This window comes from Sus scrofa, chromosome 14 (genome assembly GCF_000003025.6).
Source record: "Sus scrofa isolate TJ Tabasco breed Duroc chromosome 14, Sscrofa11.1, whole genome shotgun sequence".
Lineage (NCBI taxonomy): Eukaryota > Metazoa > Chordata > Mammalia > Artiodactyla > Suidae > Sus > Sus scrofa.
In genome coordinates, this window is record NC_010456.5 from 14,024,101 (window position 1) to 14,044,369 (window position 20,269).

Genomic DNA, 20,269 nt, shown 5'->3' on the forward strand with positions numbered 1-20,269 from the left:
AAGGGCTAAGGGGCCAACAAGGGCTGTTTTCTGTTCTGCAACATGTAAGGGTTAGAGAGAAACCCTGCCTAGAAGCTATGAAAACCACAAAGGTTCTCTCCTGAGAGAAAGCAGAGGAGCTGACACGCATTGTGGGGAGAGGGGAAGGGAAGCACCAGTCTCCCCTTGTGAGCCCAAGCCAGTCAGCTCTCAACTCTCCTCAGCTGTGCCATAAGCTCTTCCCCAAATCAAGCCTAGGCTACCTTTTGGGATCCTGACTCCAAATGAGAATCACCATTAACAGTTTAGAGAAGTGGTAGTTCCAGCTACCACTACTATTAGCAGCATCCAGGAGTCAAGGAATTCCCAATCATGGCAACAAGACTAGAGCAAAGAGATGTAATGTTCTTGACTCATAGAGGTAGAAACACACACCAACTCTCCCAAAGATGAAGCATCAGATGGTAACTAGATAACATAATTATCACCATACTTACACTTTTAAGTATATAATGTAACAAATTGGGTTTTGTGCCTGGAGAGCACCCTTACTGTGTAACATTGTTCTACAGGAAAACATCTGGGGAGTTAACCAGTCCAAGTTAAATGGTTTCTTACCAATGCAAGACTGCCACCTGGTGGTTAAAGAGGACAAATGCACCCACCATTGATTCCTGCCCACCTCCACCCCCCGACAGCGCTGTGAAGGGAGTGGGGAGGTGGAGGAGAAGGAAGGCATGTTTTCTAACGCTATCTGCAAGGCCCATGGAATGTCTTAGTTAACACTACAGGAAGTGGACAAACACTATGGAATAATATGAGAGTTAACTCAGGAGGGAGATATCTCACACTGGCTATCTCAATATAGAGCATAATTCTCTACATTGGCACTTTTTTTTTTAGGAGCTATTCAATACCAACATTAAGCTCTGAAAAACAGGAAAATGTAACTAAAAACGCTGAGCAATAAATTTAAATTATTTTCTGCTTTAGCCATATAAAGTCTCTTCACTCTTCTATACAGTCAATTAACATCTGCATTCAACTTTGCCAAAGGACTTACACGTGGGCCTGAAGCTGAATCTAGGGTCTGTCTCAGAGCAGATCAATCTCCATCTGCACTTCTCATGGCAACTTGTGTGCCAGTCACCCCAGGACCACTCTGGACTGACCCAGTCAACCCAGCGCCACTCTGGATCAATCTAGTTAGCAGTTCATCCTTCCCTATTTTGTACCTAAAACATGTAGGTTCGCAGACTAGAGGTTGAACTGGAGCTGTAGTTGCTGGTATATACCATGGCCACAGCAACACAGGATCTGAGCCACATCTTTGACCTGCACCACAGCTCACTGCAATGAAGCATCCTTAACCCACAGGGCAAGGCCAGGGATCGAACCTACATCCTCATGGATACTTCATTTCCACTAAGCCATGATGGGAACTCCGAAGAGCTAAAAATGCTTTAAGAAACCCAGTGTGAACACATTTCAAACAAACAAATGCTTAATTTTACCTTTTGTGAATTTCATATAATGAACACGGTTTTTGGAGATTTTGGACTTCTCTTCAAGGCTGAAAGATTTCTTTTCCTTGTTGTCTGAGGAGTCTTTGAAAAAAAAGATAAAAAGCATTATGTTAAACTCTTGGCATCCCATTTTCATTCTCTTGCAGTGACATAGTCTTATTTAAACAAAATCTTTAGGAACACTATCGCTTATGGAATTCTAATCAAATGATAGAAATATTCTTAAACTGTGTTCTGTGGATCAGGCAAGGCTATTCTCTAGAAGTTTATAACATCCTGGAGGAAGAAAAATGAAAACTATGAAAACTTGGGTTCACACAAAAACTTTCACATGAATGTTCACAACAGCCTTAATTGTGATAGTAAAATACTGGAAATAACCCCAAATTCCTTCAGTGGGTGAATGGCTGCGCAGATACTGGAACCTACTCCGCATTAAAGTGGAAGAAGCTATTGATACTGTGCCACAAGCTGGAGGGACTTCAAGGGTGTCATGCTTAAGTGAAAAAAGCCAATCTACACACTGCATCATCCACTCAGACCATAACATTCCCCAAATGACAAAACTACAGGGATGGAGAAGAAATGAAGGGTTTTGGAGGACAAAGATGAAAGCAGGGTTAGGAGGTTGGAGGGGTAGAAAGTGGTATAAATACAAAGAGGCAACATGAGGCAGCTCTTGCCTGGTGATAAAGTAATTCTGTATCAATTTTGGTGGTGGCTACATGAAACCATACCCCTAATAAAACTGCACAGAACCACACACACAGAGGAATGCATGAAGGATTAAAAAAAAAAAAAAAAATGGTGAAACTGAATAAGGATCTGTGATCTAGTTAGCAGTCAACATTAGTGTCAACTTCCTGGTTTTGATATCATGCTACAACTATATTAGATATCGCCACTGGGGGAAACCGGGTAAATGGTACTCAGGACTCTTTCTACTACTATTTCTACAATTTCCTGTAAGCCTAAAATTGATCCAAAATTTAAAAATCTGGACTTCCCTTGTGGTGCAGCAGATTAAGGATCTGGCATTGTCACTGCATCCACTTAGGTCACTGCTGTGCCATGGGTTCAATACCTGCCTGGGAACTTTCATATGCTACGGATGCAGTCAAAAAATCAAATAAAAAGTTCTTTGAAAAAGTGAATAAAGGTAAGACAATTAATGATAAACAAACAAAAAAAACAGATCAGATATGATAATCAGGCAGAGTGTGAAGGCACAGAGCTGGCACTGAGTCACTGCCTCAAACACCAGATTTCACTGAAGGCTCGCCTTCAAGGGCAAAAACAACAAAAGCAAATCATTTAGGAATAAACTCAGGTGGTTATTCCTTTGACAAAAGAGGAAAATGTGACCCAGAAAGTAGTCCGTTGCCTGAAATATCAGAGCAAGTAGATCTGGGGTAAGAGTCTAAGTATTATAACTAGCTGTCTGTATTCTCTCATCTTTATCTACCTGTCAAGTTCAGGTAGCAAAAAGAGATCATATATGGTAGAAAAGAGACTGAAATTCCCTTTAGTTACATCATAAAGAAATATAAACATGAGCCGGGGGGGGGGGCAGAGCAGCCAAGGACATCATTCATATCACAAGGCTACTAGCACCCTCTACTGGTCTTAAGGTGGAACTTAACCTATAGATTAGTAACTAGCTGTCAATGATGCTCCTTTTCTTTTTGTTTGTTTTTTTTTGTTTGTTTGTTTTTTGCTATTTCTTGGGTCGCTCCTGTAGCATATGGAGGTTCCCAGGCTAGGGGTCCAATCGGAGCTGTAGCCACCGGCCTACGCCAGAGACACAGCAACGCGGGATCCGAGCCGCATCTGCAACCTACACCACAGCTCACGGCAACGCCAGATCGTTAACCCACTGAGCAAGGGCAGGGACTGAACCCGCAACCTCATGGTTCCTAGTCGGATTCGTTAACCACTGCGCCACGAAGGGAACTCCTGATGCTCCTTTCTTACGTACAGAGACCACAGCCTGTGTAGGGGAACCCAAGGACAGGGCTGCAAAGGACAGATTCCACCACTTGGAATCTGTTTTGCACTCACCACCTTCCTTCCTGACAAATAACACAGGCTTCCGTGAGTCACTTTCAACACTTCACTGACCACCATGCTTCTAGAAACCCAACAAGAAGGAGAAGGCCCAGCCACAGTGAGTGTGCTCAATCTGGGTGTCAACACTAAGCGGGCCCGTCCTAAACCAGTTTTCAAAGCTACTCCAACAGCATTTCCCAGTTAGGAAACAGCAATCATGATACCATCAAATTGGGAAAAAAAGTAACTTTCCAGCTCTCACTGTCAAATCTCAAAAACCTGCTCTTCCTTTTCCATAACTTCAACAATGATTCTCACAATTCCTTCCTTTATGGAATCTCAGAGTTGATAATTCCTAGGTATCCCTATTCGCTGAAAAGTTACAATGCATTTTTCTGACTCAGTACATCAAACGAGAAAGTTATGATACCAAACAAACTGAGAATTTTCCCTGCTCAAGAATGAACTGTGGATGCCTCTAAGGAAAAGAGACCAGACTCAAAAGCTTCTGCCTCAATAACTGTGGCCACAGCAAAGGCCACCTCAAGTCTGAAAGCTTAATCACATCACTGAACTCGTTTAGGAAAAGTGAGTGCCATTTATACAATACCCCAGATAATCATTAAGGTAGAAGTGATTGGGTGATTCCTGACACCCAAGTTGCTATACCTGCTGCACTTTACCTTCATTTCAGGTTTAACATGACAAACTACACTTATCATGTTTTACCTCAAGACCACTAGAACCCATGCAATTTTTAGAAATCTCTTATTATGACAGATATTACCATACACAGGAGTACTTGAAGTCTATACAATGACTTATGAAGCAAACTCCCTGTAACCACCTCTTGGATTAGAAAACACAACATTGCCTGTATCTAAAAGCATCCAGGACCCCTGTGCCCCTTCCTCCTGCAACAGGGTTTCTCCATTTCTGAACTACTGCATCTGGGGCAAGGGGCAGAGGCATAGCTGTGCTGTGCCTTGTAGGGTGTTTCGCTGCATCTCTGGCCTCTGCACACAAGATGTCAGTTAACACCCCCAGCTGTGATCACCAAATGTCTACAGATATTGCAGAATAGCCTTGTGGGGCAAAAATCCCCCTGGTTGAAAGCCACTGTACTAACAGTAACCATTAGCCTGATTTGGAGGGTAACCACCCTTCCCTTCACTTTTCATTTTGGTTTTAACCATTTCGGAGAGAAGCGGGGGACTGGGCAGCAGCCACAGATAGTGCCTAGTACGCAATGTACCTGTGTAATGCCAACTAGGTCATGAAACAGAACATGAATGTCATCCCAGGAGTTTCCAGGAGCCCCTTCTCTACCCAGAGCCCTCCATCTCCCCAAAGTAATCACTATTGTGATTTTCACTATACAGTACTCAGGTCCTTGTGTTTTAAAAATTTACCACCCAAGTATGGTACCTAATATCAGATTTTTGCCTGCTCTCTGAAGGTCTGTGTTAAGTGGAGTCATCTTACATGTTACATGTCCCACTCCAGTCAACATTAAATTAATGAGACTTTTTTATACCAGAAGCAAATTACAGCCTGTGGGCCAAATCCAGCCCACCACCTGCTTTTGCAAATAAAATTCTATGGGAACACAGACACATCCACTTGTCTATATAGTTGTCTCTTGTTGCTTTCACATCCTAACAGCCAAGTTGAATAGTTCTGACAGAGATGCTATGATCTGCAAAGTATTTCTATCTGGCCCTTTGTGGAAAAAGCCTGCTGACCCTTGCTCTATACTCTCACAAGTAACTACACTTTATTCTTCATTTCTTTGCATTTACAGACATGGGGGTTTACTTTTCCATTCTATTGTTGGTGGACACCTGGGATCCTGCAGATAATCTTTTAAGTATTCTTTCCTTCTAACAGAAGTACACCCTTGAAAATTTCCTTTGTTTAGGGTCTACTGGTGGTAAACTTTTTGCCTGAAATTTTATCCTTGAAAGATATATTTGCTGAATGTAAAAGTCTAGTCTGTCAGTTATATCTGCCTCAATATATAATTCCAATATCTTTCACCTCCCATTGTTAATAACTCTGCTTATGTTTATAACTGCTGTTTCTTTGCAAAAGCAAAGAATATAATAATTATATTTTCTCTGACTGCGTTAAGAATTCTCTCTCTCTCTCATGTTCAGGATGGTCTGCTCTGATGGCATATTGTCACACAGTTATTACATCTGCAAGTGAAAAATTTTTTTTTTTTTTTTGTCTTTTTTTTTTGTTGTTGTTGTTGTTGCTATTTCTTGGGCCGCTCCCGCGGCATATGGAGGTTCCCAGGCTAGGGGTTGAATCGGAGCTGTAGCCACCGGCCTACACCAGAGACACAGCAACGCGGGATCCGAGCCGCATCTGCAACCTACACCACAGCTCACGGCAACGCCGGATCGTTAACCCACTGACCAAGGGCAGGGACCGAACCCGCAACCTCATGGTTCCTAGTCGGATTCGTTAACCACTGCGCCACGACGGGAACTCCTGCAAGTGAAAATTTTTAATATAATCTGCATGGAGTCACAGTCAATTTTCTAATTCTGTGGACTTGCTTTATCACCAGTTTTAGATAGTCCTCAGCTCTTATCTCCTTAAATACTGCAGCTACTCTATTCTTTCTCTTCTTTGCGCTACTGACCTGCTAGATACTAGATCTCCCTTTATCCTCCATCTAAACTTCTCTTTCGTATTCTCCATCTTTTCCTCTTTCACACCTGCATTCTGCATACACAGGAGTCAGTGTTGTCAGTGTGGTAAGAAGAGGGGTCGGGGGAAGGATAAGAGATGAAGTCAGAAGGGGAAAGGGTCCAGATCACGAGGCTGCAAGTCCACTGCAGGGGCTTCAGCTTTTATCCTGAACAAAAAAGAAGAACCAACGGGGAGTCATGAGCAGGAACAGTGCAAACAGATCCACAGGTCAGAAGAACCACTCTGGCTACCAGGCCGAGAGCACACTGAAGGAGTCTACGGTGGATGGAGAGAGATCGATTTAGAGCAGCAGCTCCCAGTCAGGGGAAATCTCCCCAGGGCACACTCGGCAGTATCTGCTGCCACAACTAGGAGGGGGGTGCTAGTGGCATCTAGTGGGCAGAGGTCAGGGATACTGCTAATCATCCTAAAATGCACAGGACAGGCCTCACAGCTAAAAAGAATTACCTAACCCCAAACATCAGCAGTGCCATGGCTGAGAACATTGGCTCAAGAGGCTCTCACAATAATCCAGACCAGAGGGAGTTCCTGTCGTGGCTCAGTGGTTAACACATCCGACTAGGAACCATGAGGTTGCGGGTTCAGTCCCTGCCCTTGCTCAGTGGGTTAAGGATCTGGCGTTGCCATGAGCTGTGGTGTAGGTCACAGGTGAGGTTCGGATCCTGCATTGCTGTGGCTGTGGTGCAGGCCGGCAGCTGCAGTTCCGATTACATCCCTAGCCTGGGAACTTCCATATGCTGCAGGAGCGGCCCCAGTAAAGGCAAAAAGACAAAAAAAATTTAAAAACAAAACAAAAAAATAATAATAATAATCCAGACCAGAAACAACAGCTGCCCAGATCATACTGGTTACAGAGCGGGTGACAGGAAGCAGTACGGTTGGAATATATTTTGAAGGTGGAACCAACAAAAAAAATTTCCTAGTGGACACAATTCTCTGGCTGGAAGAACTAGAAGGATGAAGTTGACATCAATGGAAATGGGAAGAACAGTGGGTAAAACAGGTTGTGGGGCATGAGGGTCAGACAGTTTGTGGGGTGGAGGGTGCAGAATTGGAGTGTGGACCTGTTAAGTTCCAGAAGTCGATGACACCCTGAATGAAGACATTGAGTAGGGGGGTCAATACAAGTCTGGAGCTCAGGGGAGAGAGTGAAGCAGCAGAGAGAAGCTGGCAGTTGTCACCACACATCCCCCCACGAGACTGGATGGCACAATAAGAGTTAGTACAGATGAAAACAAGGGCCAGGGGCTGAACTACAGGACCCCGAGCATCATAAGGCTGGGATACAGGAGTCACAAGAGAGAGACGCAAATAGGAGATGATCTTGTTGTTCTCAAACCCTTAATGGGGAAAAAAAGTGTTTGCTGATGACTAAGGTTAATTCAATAAGAGTACCACTGAAACGTAAACAGAAGCGACGATCTGTAAGAGCTTCAGTCAACTAATTTTCACACATATGATATTTACAGTAAAAAGAGTTGATAAAAATCTTTTAAATTGAGATTATGTATTCTATAAATCTAATGCATAAAAAGCAAAGATTTCCCTACCTGCTGTTTCCTGCCCATGGCAAGTGTTCAGTGCAGCCAGAAGCTGGTTAAAATCATCTTGATGAGCAATCCAGTTGTCCTGAAAATTCCAAAAAAAAAAACAACCAAAAACAATCAGAGGCAAGCCTGTAGTTTATCTACACTAAGATAAGCTATATAGCGGAATCAAGGGAATCTAGTACTTAATGTGAATTTTTAAATGTTTCACCAAAATATTATTTTATAAATTTGAACGAAGAGGAAACAGTATAAATTTGAAATGCAATTTATCTATCTCATTGTTAAAAATGGGCACCTTAGAAGCTTAAGCCTTGCTTAAGTATATAACTTATCAAGTCAATTTATGGTCAAATAAACAACAGGCAACCTGTGTCCTAAATATTAAAATGAAGCAAAATAAAGTGATTTTTCTTCTCGCAAAGGGAAAATTATGTAGGGCAAAGGGAAATAACAGTGATAGATGTGAGGGCTCTCTTCTTTGCTCATTTGAGCTTAAAATATTTTGCTCAATTTGATGTGCTTGCATCTGCCCAAGTTTTAGAAAACACCCCTGGGGAAGAGAAGAGTTCAGACTCTAAGCCCCCTGGTCAACCTGCACCTGTTTATAAAGTTGTCAGGTAATAAGTTCACTATAAACAAAGAGAATCTGGATAAAAGAGAATGAACATCTCCAAAACAATATAAACCTGTGGAAAGCAGGGTTTCATTTTAGGAATTGGCCTCATATGTGTTTCTTTTTTTTTTTTAAGCAAGCAAAGTTTTTATTAAAGAAAAACAGATAGCTCCCAGGGTTGTTAATAGGAGGGGGAGAAGAGTCCCCTTTCTCTATTGTCCTATAGAGAATTTTTATCCCTTAAAGATGGGTGAGGGGGGACCAATGTGGGATCCAGAAAGATGTGGTTTTCTCCCATTGGCCTTGTTCAATTACCTATATCAGTCCTTGTCCAATAGGGTCTTAGGGGTGGAAATGTCCCATAAGTCTCAGAGTTTCTTTGTCCTTTTTTTCCCAGTAAACAGAGTTACAGGGGATTAGGGATTAATGTCCACCTGGCTGTAGGTAGCCTCCCTATAGTAAACAAGGCCTGTGGGGATGTTACTCCCGGGAGCCCTTAAGCCACAAATGTTAATCAATGGCCATTCATATGTGTTTATTAAAGAATGCTTAAGGTAAGGGCAGATTAAAGAAATTTGTGGGATGATGCTTCCCCTAAAAAATTAAGTGCATGTGTATATTCACCTCTCACAACTATCTTCAAAATCAACCTTATACAAACTCTTTCCTAAAAAATTGTGCAGAGTGTGTTTATTAATTGAAGAAAATACATAAGATAATGCTAAACATTCCATCTCCTAAGTGTGTGACATTCCAAACATTCTGGAGCAATGGTCTTGGATTTTGTTATCAGAAAATTATAGCATTTTTCCCCTTTGGTTCAGTTCTACTGAGGTATAACTGACCTATAACACTGTATTAGTTTTAGGTGTACAAGATGACAACTGGACAAATATATAAACTCTTTCTATACTGACTTAAGATCTTAGCCATTAGCCCAAACAATTATAGCTGCCCCAGTCTACTACTCAGAGCTACTGAACTAAGCAAACTAATTCAGTTTACCTAAAGTAATTTTCCAGATTTTCTACCAGATTTTATTAACTGCTTTCAGCCTAGATATTTTCTTAAGTGAACAAAGGTGCTGAAAATGAAAGGCATGGTATGCCATGAACTTTTTTTTTTAATGGCCAAACCTACGGTATATGGAAGTTCCTGGACTAGGGGTTGAATCGGAGCTGCAGTTGAGGCCTACACCACAGCCAGAGCCACACAAGATCCGAGCACATCTTTCTCCTACACCTCAGATTGCTTGTAGCAACACAGGATCCTTAACCCACTGAGCGAGGCCAGGAATCAAACCTACATCCTCACAGAGACAATGTGGAGTCCTTAACCCACTGAGCCACTATGGGAACTCTAAGCGATGGAACTTTTAATTACAATGTCACGTTTTCAAAGTGTTAGTGTTTAAGAAGAAATGTGAATAAATTCTACTGCTATAAACCAACAGTCAGCAACAGAAAACAGGGCAGGAAAAGACCACTTTCTTGCAGTATTTCTGAAAGGAATTTAATAATATAATAACTTAATAATTTAAGCTGATTTTAATAATATAAGCTAATATTACAATACAGGTTAAGGTGAAAATTCCCTTCTGTCCTGAAATGAATATATCTTTAAAAAGAATATATCCAAAGTTTAGCAATAAAACTACTTTGGACCTCTTAGGCACAAGAAAGTAAAGAATCCCCTAGGGCAACACAACGGTACAGTAGGGTGGCTCGCTAGTTACCCAAAACATGGATGATACACACTTGAACCAATCAATCAATGTGAATGGATTAAATTTTTATATTGACCAGAGTTACAATTACACAAGGAAAACCCCAGCAAACACACTGTTGCTCACTTCATTATTGATCGTAGCTCCAAGTCCCAGGTGGTTGTTTTTAACTTGAACTTTGATATGATCTGTGGCTCCTTGCTCCTGAGCCCCTAAACCCTGTGGAGGATAAGCACAAAGAGAGTTTGCATTTTTATTAGGTATAAAAAAAGATTACCTCTTTCCTTTCCATCAATTGATTAATCACTAACCACCCAGGAGGCACTATCCTTGCTCTCAAAGAGGGCACAGTCTAATGGATTCTGACAAGATATGTCTGTAATATCAAGGATGCACTTATGATAATGACTGTCAATTTTTCAACTTGAGACCCCTTCAAGGACCATGGAAATACCAAGAAGAACACACCTTTTTCTGATGCTCAAAAGCAGAGTACTACTACCAAACTAATAGAAGCCCATCAGGGGTGTTACTGTGGCACTTTCCGTTAGATAATTTTACAAAACAACACTGAAGAAGGGGAGTCCAAGCTCCCTGAATCATTAACTCTCATTTGTAAGGTGTCCCAGAGAGCCTGCTGCACTGGAGAACCTAAAAGGCACCCAGGTTGGCTCCAGCAGAGTGCATGGAGCAAAAACAAGATGATAAAAAGGAGCTAGACCTCACAAGACCTTGGAAATTATGGCAGTGATTTGGATTTTATGTTCCCCCCCCCCCCCTTTTAGGGGCTGCACTTGCAGCATATGGAAGTTCCCAGGCCAGGGGTCAAATCGGAGCTATAGCTGCTAGCCACAGCCAGAGACACTAGGAATCCGAGCCGTGTCTACAATCTATACCATAGCTCACAGCAATGCCAGATCTTTAACTCACTGAGTGAGGCCAGGGATTGAACCCACATCTTCACAGATAGTAGTGAGGTTCATAACCTGCTGAGCCACAACAGGAACTCCTGGATTTTATGTTTTAAAACAATGGGAAACCAGTGGACTTTTACAGACAGGAATGACATGATATAATTTCTATATTTTAAAAGCTCATTTGTATGGCAAATGGTCCAGATGAAAAGAAGGAAGGCAGGGAAGCAGCTGAGAGGCTGCTGCATTGATCAGGGCAGACAACAAATGGCAGGGGCTGGTCCAAGATGGGGAGGAATGATGACTGGGGATGAGGGAGTGAGAGAGGTCAAGGAATCAAGCAGGACTCCTAGGTTCCCGGCTTAAGTTGATAGACAGAGTACTATCTGCAAAAATGGGGAGAACTTAAGAAGGAAAAGATTCAAGAGGATCAAGAGTTTTATAACAAAAATTATAAACTTGAGATGTTAACTCAAGGAGAAACATTAAGCAGACTGATGAATTTCTAACTTTGGAGCTCAGAAGACAGATGTGGATCTGGACTAGATGTGGTGACAGTTCTCGGGAATTAGGTCATTCAAAGTATGGTATGAAATGAATGAGTCAACTGAGCTGAGGACAGAAAGGGGCCTAGGGCTGAACCCAGGAATTCCAAAGTGCAGAAATCTAGAGGAGGAAGAGCCAGCAATAGATTTAGGAGTGGCTGGTAAGGCAGAAGGGAGAAACAGGGCAAAACTGTGGAAGCCAAGACAGGCATTTCAAGGAAGGGTAGTTAACGACATCCAATGCTACTGAGGGATAAAGTAATGTGAGAACAAAAAAGGACCCGCTGATTTGGCAACACGATCTTTATAAAGACCTTGACAAGAACCGTTTAAGTAGAGCAATAACAGTAGAAGTCCTATTTGAGTCAGGAATAAATGGAATGTGAGGCAATGGAGAAAATGTGTAGTCTAGCTATCAAGGGGAATGAACTCTCACTCTCAGCAACAGACAGCTTTGATGGTTAAGTATGATTTCAAATGTAACTAATCAAAAGGTACTTACTATCTGTGAAAATAACAGCAGGTTACATGACAATGACAGCTCACAGGTATGTTCAATTCTAACCTTATCGTCACAAGGTCATCACAATTTAGTTATTTCTCCAAAATCACTTATTGATCCAAAATAACTTTCTCCCAGCCATCTAAGAAATAGGTGAGCTACTGATCCGCAATCTCTCTGCATTGCTCCATCGTCTTTTGCTCACCCCCAAAATACCTTTCCTTTAGACCATCCCATCTTCTCTAGCATTCTCTGGCCAAACTTGGAGTCATCATTACTCCATGCAGTGTTTCTCGGATCCACAGCCCACTTCTGCTTCCGCCGACCTGGAAATGACAATGTATCTCATCAGCAACTTATCTTTCAAAACCAGGAAACACCTCACAAACACACACGTACTTAATCCAGACACACAATACCCAGAGAAATACGACATCCGCTATGTTTTATTAGATACAGACATCAGATTCACTGTCCAATGGAACAGGATCATTTATCCTAGTTTCCCCAAAACTATATGTTCTGAACATACAAATTGATCTTATAAGATTAAAATAAAAATGCTCCCTCCAAATGTGACAAACCAAAATACACCAAACACCATCAGTTGGGCCTTCCAATTCAGCTGTCGGCAGCAACCTCAAGTGCCTGTGACATCAGCCTCATCGTCACCAGCAGCAGTCATCACAGCCATACAATACCAAATCCAAACATTCTCAAATTCAACTTTCATAGCAACCCAATGAGAGTAGATATTCTCATCTCCACTTTTCAGATGAGAAAATCTGAGGCCTATGGGAAGAAATGTGCCTAATGTCCCCCACACAAAAGCCAGAGCCTTTATACAAACCAAGGTCCTACCGGCTCCAAAGCTTGTATTCTTAATCCACAGCATACCAAAGTCATGATCTTGGGGACTGTCAACCTCCATGCAATCAAAAGATATTAACAATCTCTTCCCATTGAAACACCCGAAAGCCATTTGACCCCTTCTCTGAACTTACGCAGTAAATTACTTGCTTCCTTTTTGGCATTTAATTAACATTCTTCCATGTGATGGCCATTTATATCTCTGATGTCTGCTATTAGGCCATGATCTCCTAAAGGCTCACCTTCATGCTTTGTTCTTCCTTATGCTTCACTGTAGGAAGTGAAAAGCACGTGGCCCATGGCAGGTATTCAGGAAAAACACGAATGAATATACAAATAATTGAGAAAGAAAAAGAGAGGGAAGGATGAAGAAAGGAGAGAAAAGGGAAAAGAAAAAAAAGGGAAGGAAGATAACTGGGGGAACTCCTTTGGGTCCCTACAAGTTTTTTTTAAACGTATATAAGTAACTGACCATTAGAAACTCAAGTTTATCACTGTAATTTTAAGGAAAATTATGGTAGAGATTTAAAAAAAAACAAAAACAAAAGTTTAGTAAAAAAGCATATGAGACCCCAAGGCAAATTGTGGCCAAAGGGAAATTTGCAGGTTAGGGGTTATTATTGTTGAGCTCCTGCACCAAGGGAAGCAAAGTACCTCACCGCCAACAGCAGTTCACGCCTTGGCAGTCTCCTAGCAGATGAAAAAGTAACACAGCCTCCAGTCAGAGGCTTGGTGTACTGCATGGAAAATCAATAAAGAGACCCACAACTATCTATACCCAAGCAAAAATAAATCAACATTTACTAGCACATAGGCAGAAAAAGACTCCTTATAAAGCAAAGCAAGTAGGGCTCAAATTTACAGTGCTTTGCGGAAAAAGGTGGTCCCAAAATGCTACACATGACTAAGCTACCACTTTACTTATCTTAACAAACACACAGCCCAACGCTGCCTCTGCTAATAGGTGGCATGTGAGATGGGCCTTGATAACCAGGGTTCTCTCTGAGGCTGCTTCCTGGTGTGTGTCAGAGTTCATGTCTCTACACAGCAGTGTCTGCCAAGGGACTCTGACTGGGGCTTGTATGAAGGAGACATTTCTGAGAATGAACACACCAACACCCTGCAACAAAGACGGCACAGTTTATGTCACAAACGTATGGACAGGGAACTATATTGCTGACACAAGAGATTGGAGAGCCAGACCAGGTCAGCTCCTCTTTCCCAGAGACAAGAATTCTCAACCAATGGAGTAGGGCAGCGTTTCCCACATGAGGCTGATAGGTGCAAGGAGGAGCTCAAGGCGGAGTGCCCTGAACCTGCAGAATGACTCTCTGGGATGACGAGGGAGCCATCCTCTGGCAGGGATTCCTCCTGCATGGAGATCTAACAGGACACTCCAGGGTGGCCCCAGTAAACCACCCTCCACACAACAGCTGCTAGCCTAATACCGCAACATTTACACCAGGAGTTCAGCTAACTCTGAAAAAATATGTTGAGCCCCAAGAACCAGAGACAGAAGTTTTGTCCTTTTGTTTTTGCCCAAGGACACTTTCAGATATTCAAGCATGTATTCTTATTAAAACAATATTTAATACGAAATATATCACCTATGTATTCTTATTAAAATCATTATTCAAGACACATTCAATATTAAGGAAACTGCAACATAAAATCTTAATGCAATACCATTAAAATCCCTTAATAACAGTGTGATTTGATTAGAAAATGTAGTAATTGCAAGTGTCAAAAAATGATCTTGAAAAGGAAAAAGTCTATGAAAAAAGCAGTATCTTGATAAAAATATGGGTCTAAGACTCCAAATTAAATAAGGACCGGGAAATGAGAATAAGTGAAATCCTTCTCTTGTACAGAGGGAGGTTTGTTTAGTCTAGATTTATTACCTTACAAAGGGAAGAACTGATAAAATAATATTTGATAATTAAAGAAATGCAGGATAAAGAATGTTTTTGAGAAACAAAGAAAACTACTAGATTTTAAGACTCGTGTAAGCATCTGTGGAGAAGATAAAACAAAATATAGCCTATATGGCAAGAGAAAACAAAGGAAATAGTCTACCTAATTTAGAAAAAATGTTCACTAACATTAATTAGGAAGAAAAAATTATAAAACCATACCTACAGAATTGCCCCAATTTTATAAACTATCAGATAAAATAATTCCTAGGTAATGAAATAATGGGACTGGGACTTTTTTATGCTTTTGTTTTCTCATTTCTAAAATAAGAAAACCAGTTCTAAGTATCTAATTAGAAAAGATGCCATAAACATTAATTTAGCAAATTTTTAAAAAGATAACCAAAATATGGGAGTTCCCATCGTGGCACAGTGGTTAACGAATCCAACTAGGAACCATGAGGTTGCAGGTTCGATCCTTGGCCTTGCTCAGTGGGTTAAGGAACCAGTATTGCCATGAGCTGTGGTGTAGGTTGCAGACATGGCTTGGATCCCACGTTGCTGTGGCTCTGGCGTAGGCCGGTGGCTGCAGCTCCAATTAGACCCCTAGCCTGGGAACCTCTGCATGCCACAGGAGCGGCCCTAAAAAAGGCAAAAAGACCAAAAAAAATAATAATAATAATAATAACAAAATAACCAAAATATATATTATCATTCCAAAGATTTGAAAATCTGGAGTCAGGGTGGGGAGAGGAGAACTGAAAATATTTTCTTCAGATCAAGCAATCTGAATTACTGATGTCCACATATGGAACTTCACAACGGCGTTATCACTTTATATACTTTTAACTGTTTTCATCTTCACCATATCATTGATTTTTTTAAGCCAATCTAGTGATGAACATAATCAAAGAAATTTGTTTTTGTTTTTTGTCTTTTTGCCTTTTCTAGTGCCGCACCCGCGGCATATGGAGGTTCCCAGGCTAGGGGTCTAATTGGAGCTGCAGCTGCCGGCCTACGCCAGAGCCACAGCAACGCAGGATCCGAGCCACGTCTTCAACCTACACCACAGCTCATGCCCACGCCGGACCCTTTACCCACTGAGCAAGGCCAGGGATCGAACCTGCAGCCTTGTGGTTTCCAGTCAGATTCGTTAACCACTGCGCCACGACGGGAACTCCATTTTTTCTTTTTTAAGGCTACAACGTGGCATATGTAAATTCCCAAGCTAGGGGTCGAATGGGAGCGACAGCTGCCGGCCTACTACACAGCAAAGCGGGATCAGAGCTGCGTCTGCGATCTACACCACAGCTCAATGCTGGATCCCCGACCCACTGAGCAAGGCCAGGGATGGACCCCCCCCCCCCGCCCCGCCCGGCATCGTCATGGAAACTAGTCCGATTTGTTTCCACTGCGCCATAACAGGAACTCCTCAAAGAAATTTTTAATAGCTCTAGGGAAACTGATTATGGAAAGAGACATAAATGAATGGCAGAGCCAGGGCCAACGCTCCCAAGTGTATGCTGAACTAAGCTTACACCAAAGAACATTAAAACCAGGAGATATTAGCCACGCTGGATATACAAATGAGAAAATAGAGGTAGTAGGGTCACAGTCTAAAACATACTCTCTTCTGTAAGTCTCTATTTAAAAAAAGAAAATAGAAGATTGCTGACTCTAGTGACAAGAACGTAAAGATATATAACTAGATGAATTTTGTCACTTTTTACCTCCATGACTTAAGCTGCATTATATTTCCTCTGAACCTCAATCTCTGCCCCTCTAAAATTTGAATGCTGCCTTACCCACTTCATCTTGTGCTTCCATTTCCCCTACCCTCTTAGATTAGAGGATGCCGACAGCATTTACTTCATGGCACCCCTGCGCAATGGCTGTTGATCTGATAAACATGCTGTTTCTGCTCCTAGTTCGCTTTCAAGAAAGTTACCGGCCGGCTTTTCATGACCAACGCACGACTGCCATCTGGTGGCCGGCGGCCTTAGCTACAGGTAGCATTCAGAAGTTAAAAAGCCTCTCCAGATGGAGGGAATTAACCAGTTTCACTCCAAGTGACCGTAAATGTCAAAGGCAAATGAGGCATGACGGGCGTTGCAGCCAAAACTTCTCTAAAAGAAGTGTTCATAATTCCAACTAAAAACATCAAAACTGCCACAATCTTACTTAAAAACACTCATTAGCCCTGCCTCCCCTAAAAAACGCCAACTTCCAGTGTTTGCTGTTTCAAACTCCTTTGCTTTTCTTTCTCTGGCTTCAATACATCGAGAACAGGATTTCACTAGCCCAACCGCCTCTTTTATCCAGAGGAAGCTGAGGCCTAGGGAAGTGAAATAGCCAGTCTGGGTTCCCACACCCGGCGTCCTGACTCCCGTTCGAATTTACCGCGCGAGTGCCCGGGTCCGAGAGTGAAGACGAGCGTCCCAAGTGGACCCTCAAAGTCTCTCACCAGCAGACATATAGCTAACTCGGGGAAGGCTGGGCTGGGTTCGGCAGCCAGGGCCAGCCAAACCGGGCTTCCGGGACCCCGGCTCCCGGAATCTCCCGATCCACTGGCGCGCCAGCAACCCGCGCCCCTGCCACACGGTCCGGCCGTCGCGTTATCCGGAACCCTCACCCATGGGCCGTGGTCCACCCTCCGCGCCCAGCACTCACGCTCAGCCAGCATCGACATGTCGCCGAGCCTGTGACGCCAAGGGCTTCGAAACCTGAGCGACTTCGGCTCCGGTGCGTCCGACTTACTGAGAACCTAGAACCACAGGACTCACACGCCGGGCGAACTGCAGCGGCGAGGGCGCGCACTGCTGACGTCAGTGAGACGCGACCAGTTTCCAATTCCCGCGGTAGCGGGTGAGCGGGGAGCGGACCCATTGGGTCTCTGCGTTTGGGTCAAGGCGGGCTTTACTAAAAGGTTTGTTCCAACTCCAGAATTCCACGAGTCTGTGAAGTATCTATGAGTATAATCTACTAAAACGAACTGTTACTGAGTTTTGAATTTTTTTTAAATTACAGAATCTTATTGGTATTTTTAAATTGTCAGCTAGGAATAGATAGTGCACTTTTAGAAAGATTCAGTGTAAGACATTCTCATTCTGTCTTTGTTGTTTTGGGGGTGGGGGGGGGTTGGCCTTTTTAGGCCGCGCCCGCTGCATATGGAGGATCCCAGGCTAGAGGTCCAATTGGAGCTGTAGCCGCCGGCCTAAGCCACAGCCACAGCCACGGCAGATCCGAGCCCCGCCGCCTCTGCAGATCCTTAGCCCACTGAGCGAGGCCAGGGATCGAACCCGCGTCCTCATGGTTGCCAATCAGGTTCGTTAGCCGCTAAGCCACAACGGGAACTCCAAGACGTTCTATCTTATTCTTCAGGCTCATGGTAGACTCGCATAGAGCAGGGCTTTCTCAGACTTTAATGTTCGCGTGAATTACCTGGGGATCTTGTTGAAATGCATTTCTCTGGTTCAGCAGGTCTGGGATAGGGCCAGAGATTCTGCATTTCTAACAAACTTCCAAGGATGTGGATGCTGATGGCCTTACTTTGTGGGAACAACCAAAGGTATGAATGAACTCAGGGTTAAAATATACTCTGTTCTTTTTTTCCTATGAAGAAAAATGATTTATGAAGAACACTTTAGGTGATGGTGATAAATACTTTCAAAATATTTAAAAGAACTGAACCTAGGAGTTCCTGTTGTGGCTTAAAGGTAGCAAACCTGACTAGTATCCATGAGGATGTGGGTTTGATTCCTGGCCTCACTCAGTGGGTTAAGGATCTGGCGTTTCTGTGAGCTGTGATGTATGTCGCAGATTCCATTCAGATCCTCTCGAGGCTGCGGCTGTGGCGTAGGCTTGTGGTTACAGCTCCAATTCAACCCCTTGCCTGGGAACTTCCATACACTGCACCTGTGGCACTAAAAAAAACTAAAGTAAATAAAGCTGAGTATCATTAGTTAAACATAGCATTCCTAAGAGGCACCAGTGTGATACAATGCAGGGCTGGGGCGGGGGGAGCAGTCAGAGCACAGGACAGAACCTAAACTCTGCCACCAACTTGGAGTGAGCCTGAGGGCGAGTCATTTCACCTCTTTTGATATCACCATCCCAATATATGAAGAAGGGTAACCTCTGAGATTATTTCCAAGTCTGAAAAACTTTTAGAGAATTACTTTAATCAGATCTAGTTGCTGTTACCCAAAGAATGGAAGGCTCATTGCTCCCTGGACTATGTCCCTCTCCGTCCTCGCAAGTCTTCCTCAGGCGCCATGAGGAACACAAGTTGAGGAGCACCTCCCCACTCTGAGATCCAATGCACTAGAAATGGATGCTTGATGAGCTGTCTTGCTGATAATTGTTTACCCATTCTGGCTGGGGGGTAGGGGGGAGAGTGCCCAGTGTTGCCGGGTTATTACCCCTGTGATCTGCATTAAGTTCCACCCTGCTTCTGTGGCTTATTCCTTGGAATAGGACAGTGTGTCCATGACAACTGTTTTGCTTAAGTTGACAGGCTCAGGGAATACCAGCTCAGGGCTCGCAGCATCCAGGCCTCCTGAGTGGTTTGTCCTCTCTTTCAGTCTTTGATATCAAAACTCAAATAGGAAGACAAACCCTTGCCACCTGCTGTGCCCAGGAAAGCTTCTCTGGATCTCAGTCCAGAAATGCCTCCTAGTTTCCTGGCACCTGTTCTGGCCTGCCATTCCTCCTCTGTTGATCCTTCCTATCAAAATATTCTAACTTCAAGCTTTAGCTTCCACAAAATCTGTAAAGCTCAACAGTGGAAAATGGGTCTGGAGAATAAAATTCACATAATGGCATCAAAGGGGAAAAAATCTGATTTCCTCACTGCCTTATGATCGTTTTCTTTATTGTCTTAGGTTAGCCTTCTCTAGCCTTGGAGGAGGTGGTGATAACTTCAGTTTCTTTATCTTGAGATAGTTCCCGGGCTGTCAGTGGTGGTGGGAAAAGGGGGTGGGGATGGGGCAGGGAGATTCCTGCAAAGGGTGGGAGTTGGATGAGGAAGGGGGAGGGGATGGCCTGGTCACCACCAAGAGGGTTTCCCAACCTGAGCTGGGGTCAAGGACCTGTGTCCTGAGGATGGGAAATTATCACGTCAGGCAGGGACTCAATCGTGGCAGTGATGCTGGACATCCTGGGATCCACTAAGGAGGTTTCTCGAGCCTCCCAGTGGCTCTCCCTGACCCCTTCCAGCATCTTCTGGCTTCTGCTGCTCTCCAAATAAGCAGCACAAAGACCAGTCTACTGGGACAGAGCTGGAATCACCCAGATCCCATGTAGAAAGTGGGGGAGGGCAGAGTGTGGGGGTCTGGCTTATTTGCATTTTATTGTCTA

General features: G+C 43.2%; 1 protein-coding gene across 4 annotated transcripts in view; it reads right to left on the reverse strand.

The window, feature by feature from the left end:
* The window catches only part of PINX1 (PIN2/TERF1 interacting, telomerase inhibitor 1), a 76,109-nt gene extending 58,368 nt beyond the window's left edge, over nucleotides 1-17,741 (reverse strand). Inside the window, exons 1-5 of one of the 4 annotated variants that reach the window (XM_021072652.1) lie at nucleotides 16,717-17,210; nucleotides 12,345-12,454; nucleotides 10,294-10,386; nucleotides 7,829-7,907; nucleotides 1,494-1,586 (exon numbers count right to left, since the gene is read on the reverse strand). In XM_021072652.1, the coding sequence (XP_020928311.1) occupies nucleotides 1,494-1,586; nucleotides 7,829-7,907; nucleotides 10,294-10,386; nucleotides 12,345-12,454; nucleotides 16,717-16,738 (397 nt within the window). In that variant the 5' untranslated portion in view covers nucleotides 16,739-17,210. Of the gene's footprint in view, nucleotides 1-1,493; nucleotides 1,587-7,828; nucleotides 7,908-10,293; nucleotides 10,387-12,344; nucleotides 12,455-13,132; nucleotides 13,743-16,716; nucleotides 17,211-17,581 lie in introns of those variants that run through there. The other 3 variants (XM_021072653.1, XM_003483400.4, XM_021072651.1) reach the window with 3 other exon arrangements.